Below are 15,336 nucleotides of genomic sequence, written 5' to 3'. Positions count from 1 at the left end.
CCAAAAAGGACCATGCTCCTTCCCTGTGTTACCTGCAAACCCTTTGCAATAAACCGTTTCAGAGCCTCTGTGTCTCCCAATATCCCCCCAGCTGTATGGGTTTCTTGCCAGGTCAGGTGTGTGGTGAGTGCTTCAGCCCTGCTACTGGTGCTGCTATGCTTTYTYCCAGCTCCACGTCCCCACATAGGGAAGAGGCCCATACCAGAGGGATATGTCCAGGGATGCACATGGCAGGCTCTGGGAAGGTGCTGGAGCATGTCCAGCAAAGGGATCCASAGAAGTGCTGCTGATGTGAAGGAAATACCAACCTTAGGCATGGGGTYCTCTGTCTGGGAGTACCTCTGACCTCCGCTTGCCCTGCTCTGCCAGTACTCTGCCTTCCCCCTGGGCCATGTGGCCCCACTCCAGCTGCCCCAGATCATCTTCTGAATTGTCTCCATTCTGAGTCCTCTCAGTGCCCTGCCTGGTGGTAAGTAGTCCCAGCATCATCTCCTGGCTCCTGCTGTAAACTGGAGATTTCTGTTACCCATTATCCAGTGTGCTGGTTCCAGAGATTAATTTTCCCTGCTTACCGCTAATGCTCCAGCTATATTGACCCACGGGGGCTGTCCTCCCCTGCCCTCCTCCCGACATGCACCCGCGTCAGCTGGAGGGGAGAGTGGGGGCCAGCCCTGGCTGCTGGAATGAGGCCAGGCACTCATCCCACTGCGCAGGGCTGCTGGCACTGCTCTGCATGCTGTGACTGGAGTGCCAGGCTCAGGCTAGGTGGTTCCTGCTGCTGCTACGCCAGGGCAGGAGTCACTGCCCCTTACACCAGGTGCTGCTCTGATCCACTCCTTAYGTCTTGTCTGATTGTGGGGAAAGGAAGGAACCTGCTCCTTCAGGAATAATTCAATTGCTGACATCTCCCTATGTCTTCACAAAGACCTGACTCTGCCACCAGAAGGATGTAGGAATTGGAATTGCGTCCTATTGCTTTTTATGAAAGTCATCCTGCACCTCTGTCCTGGACAAGGGACACAGTAGTGTCTCCCAGCAGGTTGCTGAGCAGCAGAGGCCCATCCAGCACCATCGGCAGCTGTGTGATGCAAAGCCCTGGCAGCAAAGACCCTCTCCCTGCTCAGGCAGCGTTCAAGGCTGATGGTCCAGGCATCCTCGGTAGCAGGATCAGCCCTGGCCTTGGCAGGGATGGCTGTGCTGGCCAGGGCTCAAACAGAGCTGCTGCTCTGAATGTAGTCACAAGTTATTAACAGCAAGCAGGCTGCAATGACCCTTTTTTGGCAGCCCAGATTTGTCATGCAGATCTGCAGCCTCACAGGGTTGTGCAGCACTGCCTGTCTGTCCCCACCGGGAGAGAAGGGCAAACCTTGGCTGGAGCCTCCCAGAGCATCGATGGCGAAGGGAGGTTTGGGGAGCAAACTTGGCTCCCGAGTCTGATACATGTCTCTGCCATGTTTCTACTCCTTTCTCCTGTTCTAGAGGCCCAGGTGGACTCGGGGTGTCCCCAGATCCCTGGAGGGAGCCGGTAGCAGAACAGATTAAGGACTGTTGTACCTTCTCAGATGGCTGGTGGTCACCCCTGAGGGTTGGCYCCCAGACCACCTGGCTGGCTTCCTTCCTGGCAGAGGAGGGGGAGGGAGAAGCTTCGGGCCCCCCACCTCGGCGTTCCTCCGCAGCCGGGAGGACCCYGCTAGGCTCCCGCGGCCCCCGAAGGGGGGACTCCCTCCCCGCATGCAAGTGTACCCAAATAAGGGGGYGTGGCGGCAGCAAGCCCCTCCCACCTATAAGAGAGCGCTGCGGCGGGGATTGCAGCAGCCGCAGCTCCGCGCCGAGCCCCGCTGCACAGAGCCGCCGGGACAGCCCGCACCACCCGCCGCAACATGGTGAGTGCCGGCCGGGCGGCGGGCACGGCGGCGGGGAGGGCGCCCGGCAGCCCCCGGCAGTCCCCCGGCAGCCCCCGGCAGTCCCCCGGCAGTCCCCCGGCAGTTCCCCCGCAGCACCGTGTCCGGCGGAGCCGTCGTGATGCGCCCCCTCCTTCCCCGCCGTGACCTTGGGCAACCCTACCGGCCCCTGCCCGGGGACAGCCGCCCCCCACCGCCCGGTGCCCCCCGCCGCCGCTACCGGCGCTGGGCCGCCTGCCTCCCCCCGTSTCCCCCGCCGGCGCAGCGCGGGGGGCGCTGGGGATGGAGCGCGGTGACCTCTCCCGTGGRGAGCGGTGGCCGGGGACGGACGGGGACAGCTGCCGGGGGTGGTGACGCCAGCYGGACACCGGGGCCCGGAGCTGGGCGTTCGGCGGGGGTCCCCCCGCGGTAGCGCGCTCTCCATCGGGGCTGGCGGCGGGGAACGGGTATRGGTCCCRTCCCTTGAGTCTCCTCCCGCGGGCKTCGGGCAGCGGCGGAGCGGGYCGGGGCCGCTCTCCGAAGCGGGCARTCGCCGCTGCCCTCGCCCGGGGCCGGAGCTGTCTATATTTAGCGGCTCAGGAGTGGGCCGGGGCCGTGCCAGAAGGCGCAGCGCAGCGCTCTGCCCGCCGTAGCGCTGACCGGGCTCTGCCGGGGACTCTGCCCCCGGTTGTCCTCCCTTCCTCTCCCTGAGGCTGCCCTTGGCGCTCCCGCAGGAAGCAGGAGTCCTTGTCCTACCCTGGCTCTGGACCCGGGCTCGGGCCCCATCGCGGCCAAGGGGAATGTGCCGTCGGGGAATGAAGGAACAAATTGCTCCAGGACCCCTAGGCAGTCGGGATGTCCCACTCGGGGAAACCGGGATGCCGGGAGTAGTGAAAGAGGGATKCTAGGGCTAGCAGAGGCAAGGTTCCGGGCGCAGCAGAGAAGGGATGCTGGAGCAGCAGAGCAGGCCTGCACCTCCTGAATGGGAGTGCAGGAGGCACATCTCCAGTTYACAGCCTGCTCCTCAGCACTTCTGTTAACATTTACAGCACAGGGTTGGGGCTGGGTAGCCCAGGGAGTCTGTGCTGCCTCAGAAACTGCTGGTCTTCACTGCCAGCCCTCACATGGCTGTCACCTACCACCCTTGCATCCCCAAGGCCACTCACCCTAGGATACTGAGKGCTCATCTGGCTCTGGAGCAGCTGGCAGAAGGGTTACCCCATGCTGGTTGCCCCTCATGGGTTAAATGTGTGCCCCTGTCAGCTCAGTCCCTCATTGGACTACTGTCACATGGGGAAGGGGCTGGAGCTGCCAGGGATCCTGGAAGAGTAGCTGGGCCAGGCTCTGCTGCCCATACTAGGGGAAGGACAAGCCCAGCCAGACTCCATTGTGCTGGTAGCCCCCAGTGAGGGCAGGGACAAGAGAGATGCCAGAGCTGGCTCTTCATCCAGCACGGTGCCTGTGCATGGCTAAGGGCAATGCCAGCCATGGGAGGACCTCTCAGGGTCGTGCAGTTCTCCCAGAGGAAAATGTGCTCTGTGGGGTCACTGACCAGAGCACTGTGTGGGTGACTATGTGACACTGGCACCCAGGCAGAGTTCTCTCTGGTGGGAGCAGGCAGGACAGAGCCGTGCCAGGATCTGACCCTGCCTCCCCCTCCCCAGCGCGAGTGCATCTCCGTCCACGTCGGCCAGGCCGGCGTCCAGATGGGCAACACCTGCTGGGAGCTCTACTGCCTGGAGCATGGCATCCAGCCCGACGGGCAGATGCCCAGCGACAAAACCATCGGCGGAGGGGAYGACTCCTTCACCACCTTCTTCTGTGAGACKGGGGCTGGCAAGCACGTCCCACGGGCCATCTTTGTGGACCTGGAGCCCACCGTGATCGGTGAGTGCACCCTAGCTGGGTAGTGATAGTGGTCACTNGGGGCTGGCAAGCACGTCCCACGGGCCATCTTTGTGGACCTGGAGCCCACCGTGATCGGTGAGTGCACCCTAGCTGGGTAGTGATAGTGGTCACTATTTCTGGGAGTCTCATTTCAGGACACTCCCTGGAGCTGACACAGCCTGGAGTGACCCCATGGGTGGGTAGCAGGCAGCTGGTGCTCATGGTCTGCTGACAATATCCTGCACTGGGTTCGACCTGAGGGCCCTTTTTTCCCCCAGGAGAAGCCACAAACCTGAGCACCTGCTTTTGTTCTTGGAGTGTCCTAGAGTCAGCGGTGCTTGTACACATGTGCACAGAGAGAAACCAGCCCAACCGGCACGGCAGCTCCTGCTGCACTGTGGGCAGGCAGCTCCCGATGGGTGGGAGAAGCTGAGCTGCGCAGGGAGGTGGCAGCCACCTCCTGATGCCAGAGAAACCTGATGCTGGTGTTGGCTTTGCTGACGTGTGGGTCCTTGGCCATGCCACCGGCAGGCGGAGCCAAGGTGAGGGACGGCTGCTAGCGCCCACTTGTCTGCTCAGCGGCCGGCTCAAACCAACAGCCTCCACCGGGCCCAACCTGCCCCTCTTCTCTCCTAGATGAGGTTCGGGGAGGAGTCTACCGCCAGCTCTTCCACCCTGAACAGATGATCACTGGAAAAGAGGATGCTGCAAACAACTACGCCCGTGGGCACTACACCATCGGCAAAGAGATCATTGATCAAGTGCTGGACAGGATCCGCAAGCTGGTGAGTGGCTGCAGGAAGGGGATGTGTTCTCCTGTCTGGGGTCCAGCATCCTGCTGGGACTCAGAACACACTGCACACCCTGCTGTACACAGGGAGGGATCTTCTGCTGACCAAGTCAGGGGGAGACCAGGTCCTGAAGGGACAGTCAGACCGCCACAAAGAATTGAATCTCAGAGCAATCTCTCCTCATCTCTCTCCACAGGCTGACCAGTGCACAGGCCTCCAGGGATTCCTYGTGTTTCACAGCTTTGGAGGCGGCACTGGCTCTGGATTCACCTCCCTGTTGATGGAGCGACTCTCAGTTGACTACGGCAAGAAGTCCAAGCTGGAGTTCTCCATCTACCCGGCACCACAAGTCTCCACCGCTGTGGTGGAGCCCTACAACTCCATCCTCACCACTCACACTACGCTGGAGCACTCAGACTGTGCTTTCATGGTGGACAACGAGGCCATCTATGACATCTGCCGCAGGAACCTGGACATCGAGCGCCCAACCTACACCAACTTGAACAGACTCATCAGYCAGRTTGTYTCATCCATTACAGCATCACTGAGGTTTGATGGAGCTCTGAATGTTGACCTGACTGAGTTCCAGACCAACTTGGTGCCCTACCCCCGCATCCACTTCCCCCTGGCCACCTACGCYCCCGTMRTYTCWGCWGAGARRGCTTAYCAYGAGCARCTGTCRGTAKCYGAAATCACCAACTCRTGCTTCGAGCCGGCCAACCAGATGGTGAAGTGTGACCCTCGCCATGGCAAGTACATGGCCTGCTGCCTGCTGTACCGTGGGGACGTGGTGCCCAAGGATGTCAACGCCGCCATCGCCACCATCAAGACCAAGCGCAGCATCCAGTTTGTGGACTGGTGCCCCACGGGCTTCAAGGTGGGCATCAACTAYCAGCCACCCACGGTGGTGCCAGGGGGAGACCTGGCCAAGGTGCAGCGCGCCGTCTGCATGCTGAGCAACACCACGGCCATCGCCGAGGCCTGGGCTCGCCTGGACCACAAGTTTGACCTGATGTACGCCAAGCGCGCCTTCGTGCACTGGTACGTGGGCGAGGGCATGGAGGAAGGGGAGTTCTCCGAGGCGCGGGAAGACATGGCCGCTCTGGAGAAGGATTACGAGGAAGTGGGCCTGGACTCCTATGAGGATGAAGAGGAGGGTGAGGAGTAGAGAAGCCTCAGCCAAAAAGGACCATGCTCCTTCCCTGTGTTACCTGCAAACCCTTTGCAATAAACCGTTTCAGAGCCTCTGTGTCTCCCAATATCCCCCCAGCTGTATGGGTTTCTTGCCAGGTCAGGTGTGTGGTGAGTGCTTCAGCCCTGCTACTGGTGCTGCTATGCTTTCTCCCAATKCTCTGCTCCAGCTCCAGCTTGCCCCCTGTGCAGGTAAGAGCTCTGGGGTCCAGTCCCTGGTCCCGTGACACACATCCTACCCTCCTCGTTGCTCCAGCCAGGAGTGGGTACCGCTTCTTGTGTGATATATGGCCCTGTGTTCTATCCTGGAGCTCAGGAGAGCAGATTTAGTCTGAGCAAGAAAAGAATGGCAGCTGCTGGGTGTTCTCCCCATGTGCAGCCCAGGATAGGTGGGCTTGTCTGGAAGGATAGTAGCTGAAGCAGTGGGAGCAATCTGACACCTGTGGTCATGATGCAGGGCGAGGGCTATGCCCAGCTCTCTGGTGCAGTGGGTGCACCCAGCATGGCACGAACTCCYGCGGCTGCTGTACTGCTGTGTGTGGTGAGAGGATTAAAGGAGGGAAACGCTCCCTGTGAAACTGCTTGTCTGCATCTCGTTTTTTAGCCCTTCTCCATGGGTAGCCCAGCAGCTGGAGTCCCAGTGAGCCCTTCCAGCCTTGGCTGCTGGGCTGGTGCTGTCCCCATGCTCTGCTTACCCACCCCAGCTGCCTCCCAAGATCTGGCAGCTTCCCAGCCTGGCCATCACCTCCCCCTTCATGGGCAGCAGAGAAGTTCTGCCTGTACCCCTGCTGTCATCTGCCTGCCTGTGTTGATCCCTGCCCCACAGTGCCCAGCTCCGCAGGTTCTGAACAGCAGTGTCTGACTCCAGCTGCAGAGTTGTGTTAGCTCCCAACAGGAACATGCTGGGGCCAGGGATTAACTTTCCCTGCTTACTGCTAATGCTCTGGCTGTGCCGCCCTGGCTGGCCTCTGCTGCCCTTCCCCTCCAGCAATGCTTGGCTGCTTAACCCAGACAGCGTGCCYTGCTCTCCCCATGCCCCAACAGGAYCCCTCCCTGCCGACAGGGACACAAACACACCTCCGCAAGAACATACTTTACTTCAAACACAAGGCAACATTGGTGCCAAGAGCAATGGCAGAGTGGGCACTGGGGCCTCCACCTCCCTCCAACACAGCACCGGGATCCAGCCCGCAGCTCTGCCCCGGGCAGGAGCAACCTTCCTGGGGCACAGAGCTGCAGGACAGTGGCTCTCATCCCCAGGAGGGGTCCCACAACATCCTCTTCTTCTGCCACCCCCAGGGAAGGCAGCAGCTGGTGAGGGACCCATGTTTAGCAGCAGATCACATATCCACAGCTCAGGGGCACAGACCAAGGCCCAGGCAGCAGCATCCAGGGCACAGAACACTCCAAATCCAACACACCTCTGGCACAGAGCAGCTCTCCCCCAGGGCATCAATCTCCTCTGCAACAGGTCTGCAAGGCAGCAGGGATTAGGGCAGCTGCTTTTCCCCTGGCTCAGCCTTGGGATGAGTCACCACTGGAATGGGGTGGGCTCAGATCTGCGTGGTGTCCTGTCCTGCTGGTGCTGGCTGCAGCCCCTCCAGCTGGTGGAGGATTTCATTGATGTTGGGTCTCTCCTGGGGGTTCACTGTCATCATGGAGAAGAGCAGGCGCTGCAAGGCAGCCGAGTACCTGGAAGAAACACAGCGAGGGGAGGACCCATGTGGTGCACAGGACAGGGGGCCACCCAGGAATRGGGTCACCCTCCCTCTGCCCCTCACCTGGTTGTGGAGGGCAGCGTGAGGGGGTTCTGAACGGCCAGAGCCACACTGTCACCCTTCTGGAAGATGGCATCGTAGGGACCTTCTCCAAACATCATGCAGTACAGCACACAGCCTAGGGACTGGAGCGTGGTGGTGTCAGTGCAGCCCTGCAGCAGTAGGATGGGGGGCCAGAGGGCTGGATCCTTACCCAGATATCCGTACGCTCATCTATGACGCACTGGCTCGGCACTGTGAAGAGCTCAGGGGCACGGTAGGAGATGGTGCAGCGCTGGGCAGCCCAGTCCTGCAGAGAGGAGGATGGGGATGAAAGGACTGGAACGGGGTAAGGCTTGTGGGGTGATGTTCCAGGCCACCCACCTGCACAGCCATGGCCTCCTGAGAGCTGTTGACTTCGATGCGAGCTCGGTTCATGGAGCCCAGGTCCATCAGCACAGGCTGGTCATCCTCATCCAGCAGCACATTGGTGGGCTTGAGGTCCCTGCGGGGATGGACATCACCGAGTGCCCACTGGGGCCCTGCCAATCGCCCCAGCCAGCGCTGCCAGCCCTCACCTGTGTGCATAGCCCTTGCTGTGGATGGCCTGCAGCCCACGGCAGATCCCATGGAGGATGAGGAGGATCCGCTGCTCTGGCATGAAGGTCCCTTTCTCTCGTAGTGCTTCCACCTCTCTCCAGAGGGTTCCCCCCTGGCAAACACAAGCAGCTGGTCACCACTGCTGCTTCTCAGATGGTGGGGCAGCCAGGAAAGCCCCTCTCACCTTCACATAGGGCAGGAGAAGCCAGGCCTCGTGCTTGGCRCCCTTCTCTACCATGCAGTGGGCCACCAGGCGCAGGATGTTGGGGTGGTCGAAGAGGCCGTGCATCTCCACCTCGTGCAGGGCAGCCTGGCGGTCTTCCTTGTCGTGGCACAGGATGCGCTTCAGGGCGTAGAAGCGCCCATCCCGTAGCCCCTCCACCAGGTCCACGTAGCTGAAGCCCCTGCAAGGAGTACAGAATGGCATGGCCTGGGGGCTGTGACATCTGTGTTGGGGCCTTGTGCCCAGTCTCATCTACGAGCACCCAGGGGAGAGGGACAGAGGGCAGCACAAATCCCCCAGGTATGCACACTCTCCCCACCTTGCAGGCACCCGCCAGGAACTCAAAGCATCTCCTCTCTGCATGAAAAACCCCAGTGGCCCAATCACCCCCACACCCACAGCTCCATGCACCCACTTCTACTGCTATTCCAATTCTGGGAATGACCAACCCCTCCCTGTCACTCAGCACGAGAATCATCTGCCACACACAAGCACCCACTTTGCTGAAGCATCATAACTCACCAAGCCCAAGTACTTCCCCAGGYCCCAACATAACCTGAGCCTCAAGCATCTCCCCACCCTGCCCAAGCATTCCCTGTGCCTGAGCATCCCCCCCATGCCCATCATGCACAATCACCCCCCATTCCTAAGCATCTACCCATGCCTGAGCATCCCTCCAAAGCCAAATCATCTCCCAAGCACAAGCACCCCCGTGCCTAAGCACGCCCCCCACCCAAGCACTCCCCCTGCACAAGCATCCCCAGGCCCGGGTGCCTCCCATGCCCGAGCATCCCCCCCATACCCGAGCGCTCCCTCGGCCCGAGGACCCCCCTTGCCCGAGCAACCCCGGCCGAGCCCCCCCCGGCCCAGCCCCCCGCGCACCCCTCTGCCAGGCGGTGGAGCAGGAGGTAGCGCGCTCCCCCCAGGCTGACGGTGCCCCGGGAACAGACGCACAGCGTCTGCCCCATCGCCCGCCCGCGTCATCGCCCGCCGCCGCGCGTCACGGCCGCGTCACCCGCCGCGTCACCGAGCGGGGGGGTGGCGCTACGGCCGGGATCCCGGGCTGCCTCCTCCCTGCCCTGCGGCACCTCCCGGTCACCAGCTCTGTCATCAGCTCTAGCCCTCGGCCTGGGGATGTTTTCCTATCCCTCATCCCGCAGTAGCATCCCTCCGATCAGAGCTACAGCCGAGCTTTCCATCACCACTTCTGTGATGGAACAAACGGGCTGAGCTCAGTGGAAGGGTTCTGCCTGGTGGTGACACTTTTTTGAGGCTCCTCGTCCCCTCACTTGTGTCACTCACYAYCCCGGTGGGCACCAGTGAGGTACCMGRMCGGAGCGGGCATTGTGCCGCCTGCGTCCCCTGCCGGGCGGGCTTTGCGGGACCGATGTGCGGCTGGCCAGGCGTGGAGGGGCAGAGCCGCCCGCCTCTCCCATGGCCCCGCCTCAGCTRTTCCAGCTGCCTGCACTTGGGACCGGGAGAAGGAAGCGGCCGGCGCTGGCCGGGCTYCTTCTCGAATCACGTGAAGGTGGTGTCCACGTCCAGCTCCGTCCCCCATCCCGGGCCTGCCGAGCCCCCGGCGAGCATGGGGCTGCCGGCCCTCGGGCTGCTGCTGGCAGTGGGCCTGCTGCACACGCAGGTTAGCAAACATGGGAGGAAAGTTTGGGAGAAGCGCACAGGGCTGAGCTGTGAGGGATCCGCTGGGACGCCTCTGCCTTGCTTCCCGCTCTGTCTCTCTGCTCTTCGTGCATGCTCTGGCTCCCTCCTGCAGCGGCCCACGTCCCGCCCCAATGTCGCGCTTGCACTCCCAGCTCCCTGCCTGCCCTCGCAGCACTCACCCCAGCTGCACCCAGCTCAGCCGCCGGGTGTTTGATTAGCGGGAAAGAACCATCACTGGAGGTTGCCCAGCTCATCCGTCCTGCTCTGCCAGGAGGGCAGTTTGGTACCCACCTCGGGGAAGGGCTCCCCCAAGAACCAGCCCCATCAGTGGCTGTCCCAGGAAGCGTGGGAGGGGGCGGCTGGACCTGGGGAGGGTCTGCAGCCTTCCAGCTCTTCCTCTCTCCTGCAGGCCTCCCCCTCGGCTCGCTCCTTCCAGCTGGATTAYGAGCACAACTGCTTCCGCAAGGACGGAGCCCCTTTCCGTTACATCTCGGGCAGCATCCACTACGCCCGCGTCCCGCGCCCTGCCTGGAGGGACCGGCTGCTCAAGATGTACATGAGCGGGCTCAGCGCCGTGCAGGTGTAAGCCATGGCAATAGCTCTGACAGCACGCAGCCCACAGCCACCACGGGCTTTCTGGGATCAGTGGGAACAGAAACAATGGTGTTCTCTGACCACAGGGAGGAAGGATCAACACTTGCACTTGGCTGTGACCCCCAGGTCACCCCTCACAGACACAAGCATGAGTGTGGTCTAGTTCCAGCCCAGCCCGAGTTGCTKTACTCAGTTCAGGATGGAGCCAGTTCCCAGAAGCAGAGGGACCAGCTGGGGCGATGGTTCTGTCACCCTTAGCCCCTGCATGCTGATATCCCCTCTCACCCTAGCTATGTCCCCTGGAACTACCACGAGAYGCTGCCAGGAGTTTATGACTTCACTGGGAACCGGGATGTGGAAGCCTTCCTGGACCTGACAGCTGAGCTGGGACTTCTGGTGATCCTGCGGCCAGGGCCCTACATCTGTGCGGAGTGGGAGATGGTGAGCCCTGTTCCCAGCCTGGCACAGAGCGGTGATGGGTGGTCTGGGAAGGGCGCAGCAGGATTGGCCCTTCTGTCTGTCACACCGACTTGGGTGCCATGCCCACTGTGCCCAGGCTGCTGCCCCACAGCCCCACATGCTGCACTGGTGCCAAGCACGGGCATTGCACTGGCTGATTTCAGCTCTGTGCCAGTCCAGGCTGCTGAGCAGCTTCTCTGCCTCCCTGTCTGCTCTGTGTGTTTCTCCAGGGTGGCCTGCCTTCCTGGCTGCTGTGGAAACCAGACATCATCCTGCGCTCTTCTGACCGTGGTGAGGCTCAGCACAGAGCTCTGGCCATTGTATCCTTACAGGCTGATGCCATGCCTGGCATGCTGGTGTCTCTCCACACACTTGCCAGCTTTGCATGCATTGCCTTCCCCATCATCTTCTTCAWCTTTTGGGAACCCCGTACTTTGTACTCCACCTCCACTTCCCCTTCTCGCTTGACCCTGCCCCATCTGCTCTGTCTTCCTCCTGGTAGGCTGGCTGTGGGTGGGCTGGAGTGGATGCTGCAGTCAGGCTGAGCAGCCCTCTGTCCCTGCAGCCTACCTGGCAGCTGTGGACTCCTGGCTCCATATCCTGCTGCCCAAGATCAAGCCACGCCTGTACCAGCATGGGGGGAACATCATCAGTGTGCAGGTAAGGTTCTGTGGGGCCCAGCCCCCTGCCTTGCTCTGGATCATCTTTGGATGTGCCTGAAAAAAGCCACCTGTATCCTCTACACAATGATCTTACCCAGCACAGCTCAGATAAATCCCTCCTGGCCTCTGGGCGTGGACCTAAAGCCAAGGGCTGRGACTCTGAGGTCCCTGCCATCACCCCAGTTGTGGTTTGAGGGATGCTGGCAGAGCTGGAACTTATGGTGGGGCTGAAAGATTATGCTCAGGACCACCTGGGGATTGTCAGGACATCTGATGATGTCTGGAGGAAAGGGAAGAGCTGAGTGCTAAACCCAGTGGGACCTGGCTGCAGCCCTGCCATGTGCACCCTGGGTGCCAGCCCCTGCCCTGCTGGCAGGTGGAGAATGAGTATGGGAGCTACTATGCCTGTGACCATGGATACCTCCGACATCTGCTGGGCTCCTTTCGGGCACTGCTGGGGAGCGAGGTGCTGCTCTTCACCACCGACAGCACACAGGCAGAGGAGCTGCGCTGTGGCACACTGCAGGGGCTCTACGCCACCATCGACTTTGGCCCAGGTACCCCTATGGGGGAGGAGGAGAAGGGGAGAGGGGATGAGGCTCTCTTCTCTATCTTGCTTAAATCTCCCTCCGTCCACTGCCACAGGATCCAATGTGACAGAGGCATTTGGTGCCCAGCGCCGTGTGGAACCAAAGGGGCCCCTGGTGAGCTTGGCATGGGTGTAGTGGGAGGAATAATGGGCCCAGGCTGCAGGTGAGCAGGGCTGACATCCAGCTCCAGGCAAGTGACAGTCCTTTTTTCCTCCAGGTAAACTCTGAGTACTACACAGGTTGGCTGGACTACTGGGGGGAGGCACATGCCAGTACCAGTGCAGYGTTGGTGGCCCAGGGGCTGGAGGACATGTTGCAGCTGGGAGCCAGCGTCAACATGCAAGTAGTCGGCTGGCAGAGGGCACAGCCAGCAGGGGARTGGGCATCACCTCTTGCCTTCATCCCACAGGGATCAGGCCAGCAGGTCCTGTGGGTGCAGCAGGGAGGGGCAGTGCCTGRTGAGCCCCTGCAGGGTCTGTGGGGGTGCTGACCAGGCTCTCTGGGGTGTATCACAGGTACATGTTCCATGGAGGGACGAACTTTGCCTACTGGAGTGGTGAGTAGAGCCTTGCCCTGGGGAGGGAGGGGAATACTATGGGGCTGAGGGGCTTYCCTTGGCCATCCCTGAGGACCCCGCTTCAGGCTCTTGTTCTGTCCCATGGGACACATWGCCAAGGGCCCTTGAACTCAAGCTTGTCCTCCCCTGGGGACTCCTTTTGTCCCTAGGTAGGGGCTCACAGTTCTGGGTTGTGCCCCACCACTGGACTGCAGCCAGCATGGGGCTGGGTTCCGTGCCCTGGGCTGTGCCAGAGCCCCTTCCTCCAGCTCACATCACTTCCCTGGCCAGGTGCTGACTACAAGGACCAGTACAAACCAGTGACCACCAGCTATGACTACGATGCCCCTCTCTCDGAGGCAGGAGACCCCACCGAGAAGCTGTTTGCCATTCGCACAGTCATCAGCAAGGTAATGACCCTGGCAGCAAGAAGGGGACTCTACTGGGCACTGCTGCCTGTGCCAGTACAGTAGAGGGTACCAGAAGGGCAAGGAACATCTCCCTGCTTGCCATGGGTGGCAGCTGACAGTCTGCTGTTCAGTTCCAGCCCCTGCCAGTTGGTCCGATGCCACCTGCCACCCCCAAGTATGCCTATGGCTGGGTGGCCCTGYGGAAGGTGAGTGCCCATCCCAAGGGCTGTACTTACCCAGCATGGYACTGCTCAACTGCCCAGCACCCATGCCTCTCTGCAGCATGCTGACCTCCTGGATGTCTTGGACGTGCTGTGCCCCTCTGGCCCTATCCAGAGCCAGTTCCCTCTCACRTTTGAGGCCATAAAGCAGGTGAGCAGCTGGTATAGTGGGGGACACTTGGGGAGACACTCYTATCTGCCTGGCCCTGGCTCTGGGGCAGAGGAGCAGAGCTCAGTTCGAGCCCCATTTCCCTTCCTGTGCCACTGCACTGTGTCCTGCAGACCCATGGCTTTGTGGTGTACCACACACAACTGCCCTGGGATGTCCCAGACCCAGCCACCCTGAGTGCACCTCCTCACAGCATCTGTGACCGTGGCTACGTGATGCTGCAAAAGGTGAGGCTGTGGGAGCACACCAGTCCCTGGGACAGTGCTCCTGAGGGCCAGCAGTGGGGCTGTGCCATGCCAGGGTCTCAGGGACAGCCAGGATACTAACAGCCACTGAGTCTTTGTGGCGTGGCTTTTGGGCCCAAATTTGCCCCCTTAGGGGGCAGAGAGCGGCCCTGGCTCTGGTGGGGCTGGCAGCAGGATACTATGTGCCTGCTGGCCGTGTTGGGGGCAGTGGGGTCTGAGCATGGGGCAGCAGCACTGTCCTTGTGGCTTTAGGAGTACCAGGGAACGCTTGAGAGGGACAGGCGGACAGCACTGCTTGTAACGGGCAGGACAGGTGACAACCTGGACGTGCTTCTGGAGAACATGGGCAGGATCAGCTTCGGGGCCAACACCAGTGACTTCAAGGTAAGGGGACAGGGCCCTGAGGCTCCAGACAGGATGGCCTGGCAACCCATGTGACCAAACACCCCTTCTACTGCCACCTGTGACAGACTCTAGCCTTGGTGGGGCCACCCCCAGTCCTGCTACCTGGTTCATCTGAAACCTGCCAGGATAGGGCTCAAAGACTGGCACCCCTCTCCCACTTACACTGCCACAGCTGCCAGGGCACTTCACTCCTTAGACGGGACCCCATCCCACCTTCACTGCTGCAAAAGGGAGATGCCATGGAGGGTGCCAAGCATCCTGATTGTGGCAGATACTGCTATCTCATTTTCCATCCTGTTCCATCTCAGGGCTTGCTAGGAAACCTCTCATTGAACTCCAGTCCACTTAGCAACTGGTTGATCTATCCCCTGGCCATAGATACTGCAGTCCAACAGGGCTGGCCCCACGCTGCCCAGCCAAAATCAAGCAGTGGGGGCAGAGTGGGACCAGCCTTCTATACTGGGACCTTTGAGACACCTGGCATTGCCTGGGACACCTTCGTCAAGTTCCCAGGTTGGAGCAAGGTAAGCCAGTGCATTACTGGGGAAAGGGGATAAGGGTGGACTGGGACACAGCTCAGTCTCATCTCCATCATCTTCCAGGGACTGCTGTGGATAAAYGGCTTCAACTTGGGCCGGTACTGGACCTGCCGTGGGCCCCAGCAGACCCTCTTTGTGCCTGGCTCAGTGCTGCATGCTGAYCGCCCCAACAACATTACAGTGCTGGAACTGGAAGGGGCACCTCTCAATCCTCTCTTGCTCTTCCTCGACCAACCCTTTTTCAACAGGACACTCAGCTGCAACACCACGGCCCTGGAGTAAACACGGCTGCTGGGCACTGGCCTCATCTCTCACTGGGGCKGCGGAGAGGGCAGGGGGTTGGTGGAGCACAGAGGCTAAGGAAAGTGGCACAGGTTCTGGCACAGACATGCAGAGCTCTTGCCCTTCTCTGGGGTCAGGCAGGGCCTGTGTTAAGTATGGGGCCCAGGATTGAGCTTGATTTGCATGTCTAAGCCACATTCATCCCAAATAGTTCCA

General features: G+C 61.0%; 4 protein-coding genes across 4 annotated transcripts in view; 3 read left to right on the top strand and 1 right to left on the bottom strand.

Moving 5' to 3' along the window:
- The window catches only part of LOC130574362 (tubulin alpha-5 chain-like), a 5,345-nt gene extending 3,816 nt beyond the window's left edge, over positions 1-1,529 (top strand). The window contains exon 3 of the mRNA XM_057367548.1: positions 1,480-1,529. Within this exon, the coding sequence (XP_057223531.1) occupies positions 1,480-1,529 (50 nt within the window). The remainder of the gene's footprint in view (positions 1-1,479) is intronic.
- Positions 1,530-1,800: 271 nt separating this feature from the next.
- TUBA4A (tubulin alpha 4a) lies at positions 1,801-6,326 on the top strand. Its single transcript, XM_057367594.1, has 4 exons — positions 1,801-1,883; positions 3,545-3,767; positions 4,404-4,552; positions 4,755-6,326. The coding sequence occupies exons 1-4, from the start codon at positions 1,881-1,883 to the stop codon at positions 5,724-5,726; spliced, it is 1,347 nt and encodes a 448-aa protein (XP_057223577.1). The 5' UTR covers positions 1,801-1,880; the 3' UTR covers positions 5,727-6,326.
- A 481-nt stretch (positions 6,327-6,807) lies between these two features.
- On the bottom strand, positions 6,808-9,333 carry STK16 (serine/threonine kinase 16). The gene is made up of 7 exons (XM_057367593.1): positions 9,212-9,333; positions 8,291-8,510; positions 8,085-8,218; positions 7,891-8,011; positions 7,721-7,816; positions 7,531-7,652; positions 6,808-7,441 (listed from the first exon to the last, which is right to left on the bottom strand). The coding sequence occupies exons 1-7, from the start codon at positions 9,295-9,297 to the stop codon at positions 7,303-7,305; spliced, it is 918 nt and encodes a 305-aa protein (XP_057223576.1). The 5' UTR covers positions 9,298-9,333; the 3' UTR covers positions 6,808-7,302.
- A 332-nt stretch (positions 9,334-9,665) lies between these two features.
- GLB1L (galactosidase beta 1 like) lies at positions 9,666-15,331 on the top strand. The gene is made up of 16 exons (XM_057367592.1): positions 9,666-9,968; positions 10,398-10,570; positions 10,873-11,023; positions 11,272-11,332; positions 11,607-11,701; positions 12,080-12,260; positions 12,349-12,407; positions 12,511-12,632; positions 12,809-12,849; positions 13,141-13,259; positions 13,391-13,465; positions 13,542-13,631; positions 13,763-13,876; positions 14,147-14,278; positions 14,608-14,823; positions 14,902-15,331. The coding sequence occupies exons 1-16, from the start codon at positions 9,717-9,719 to the stop codon at positions 15,118-15,120; spliced, it is 2,100 nt and encodes a 699-aa protein (XP_057223575.1). The 5' UTR covers positions 9,666-9,716; the 3' UTR covers positions 15,121-15,331.
- Positions 15,332-15,336: the final 5 nt, after the last annotated feature.

Source organism: Malurus melanocephalus, unplaced genomic scaffold, assembly GCF_030028575.1.
Source record: "Malurus melanocephalus ecotype Western Australia unplaced genomic scaffold, MMel_1.1 scaffold_81, whole genome shotgun sequence".
NCBI classification, from domain to species: Eukaryota; Metazoa; Chordata; class Aves; order Passeriformes; family Maluridae; genus Malurus; species Malurus melanocephalus.
This window is presented reverse-complemented; position numbering and strand designations above follow the sequence as displayed.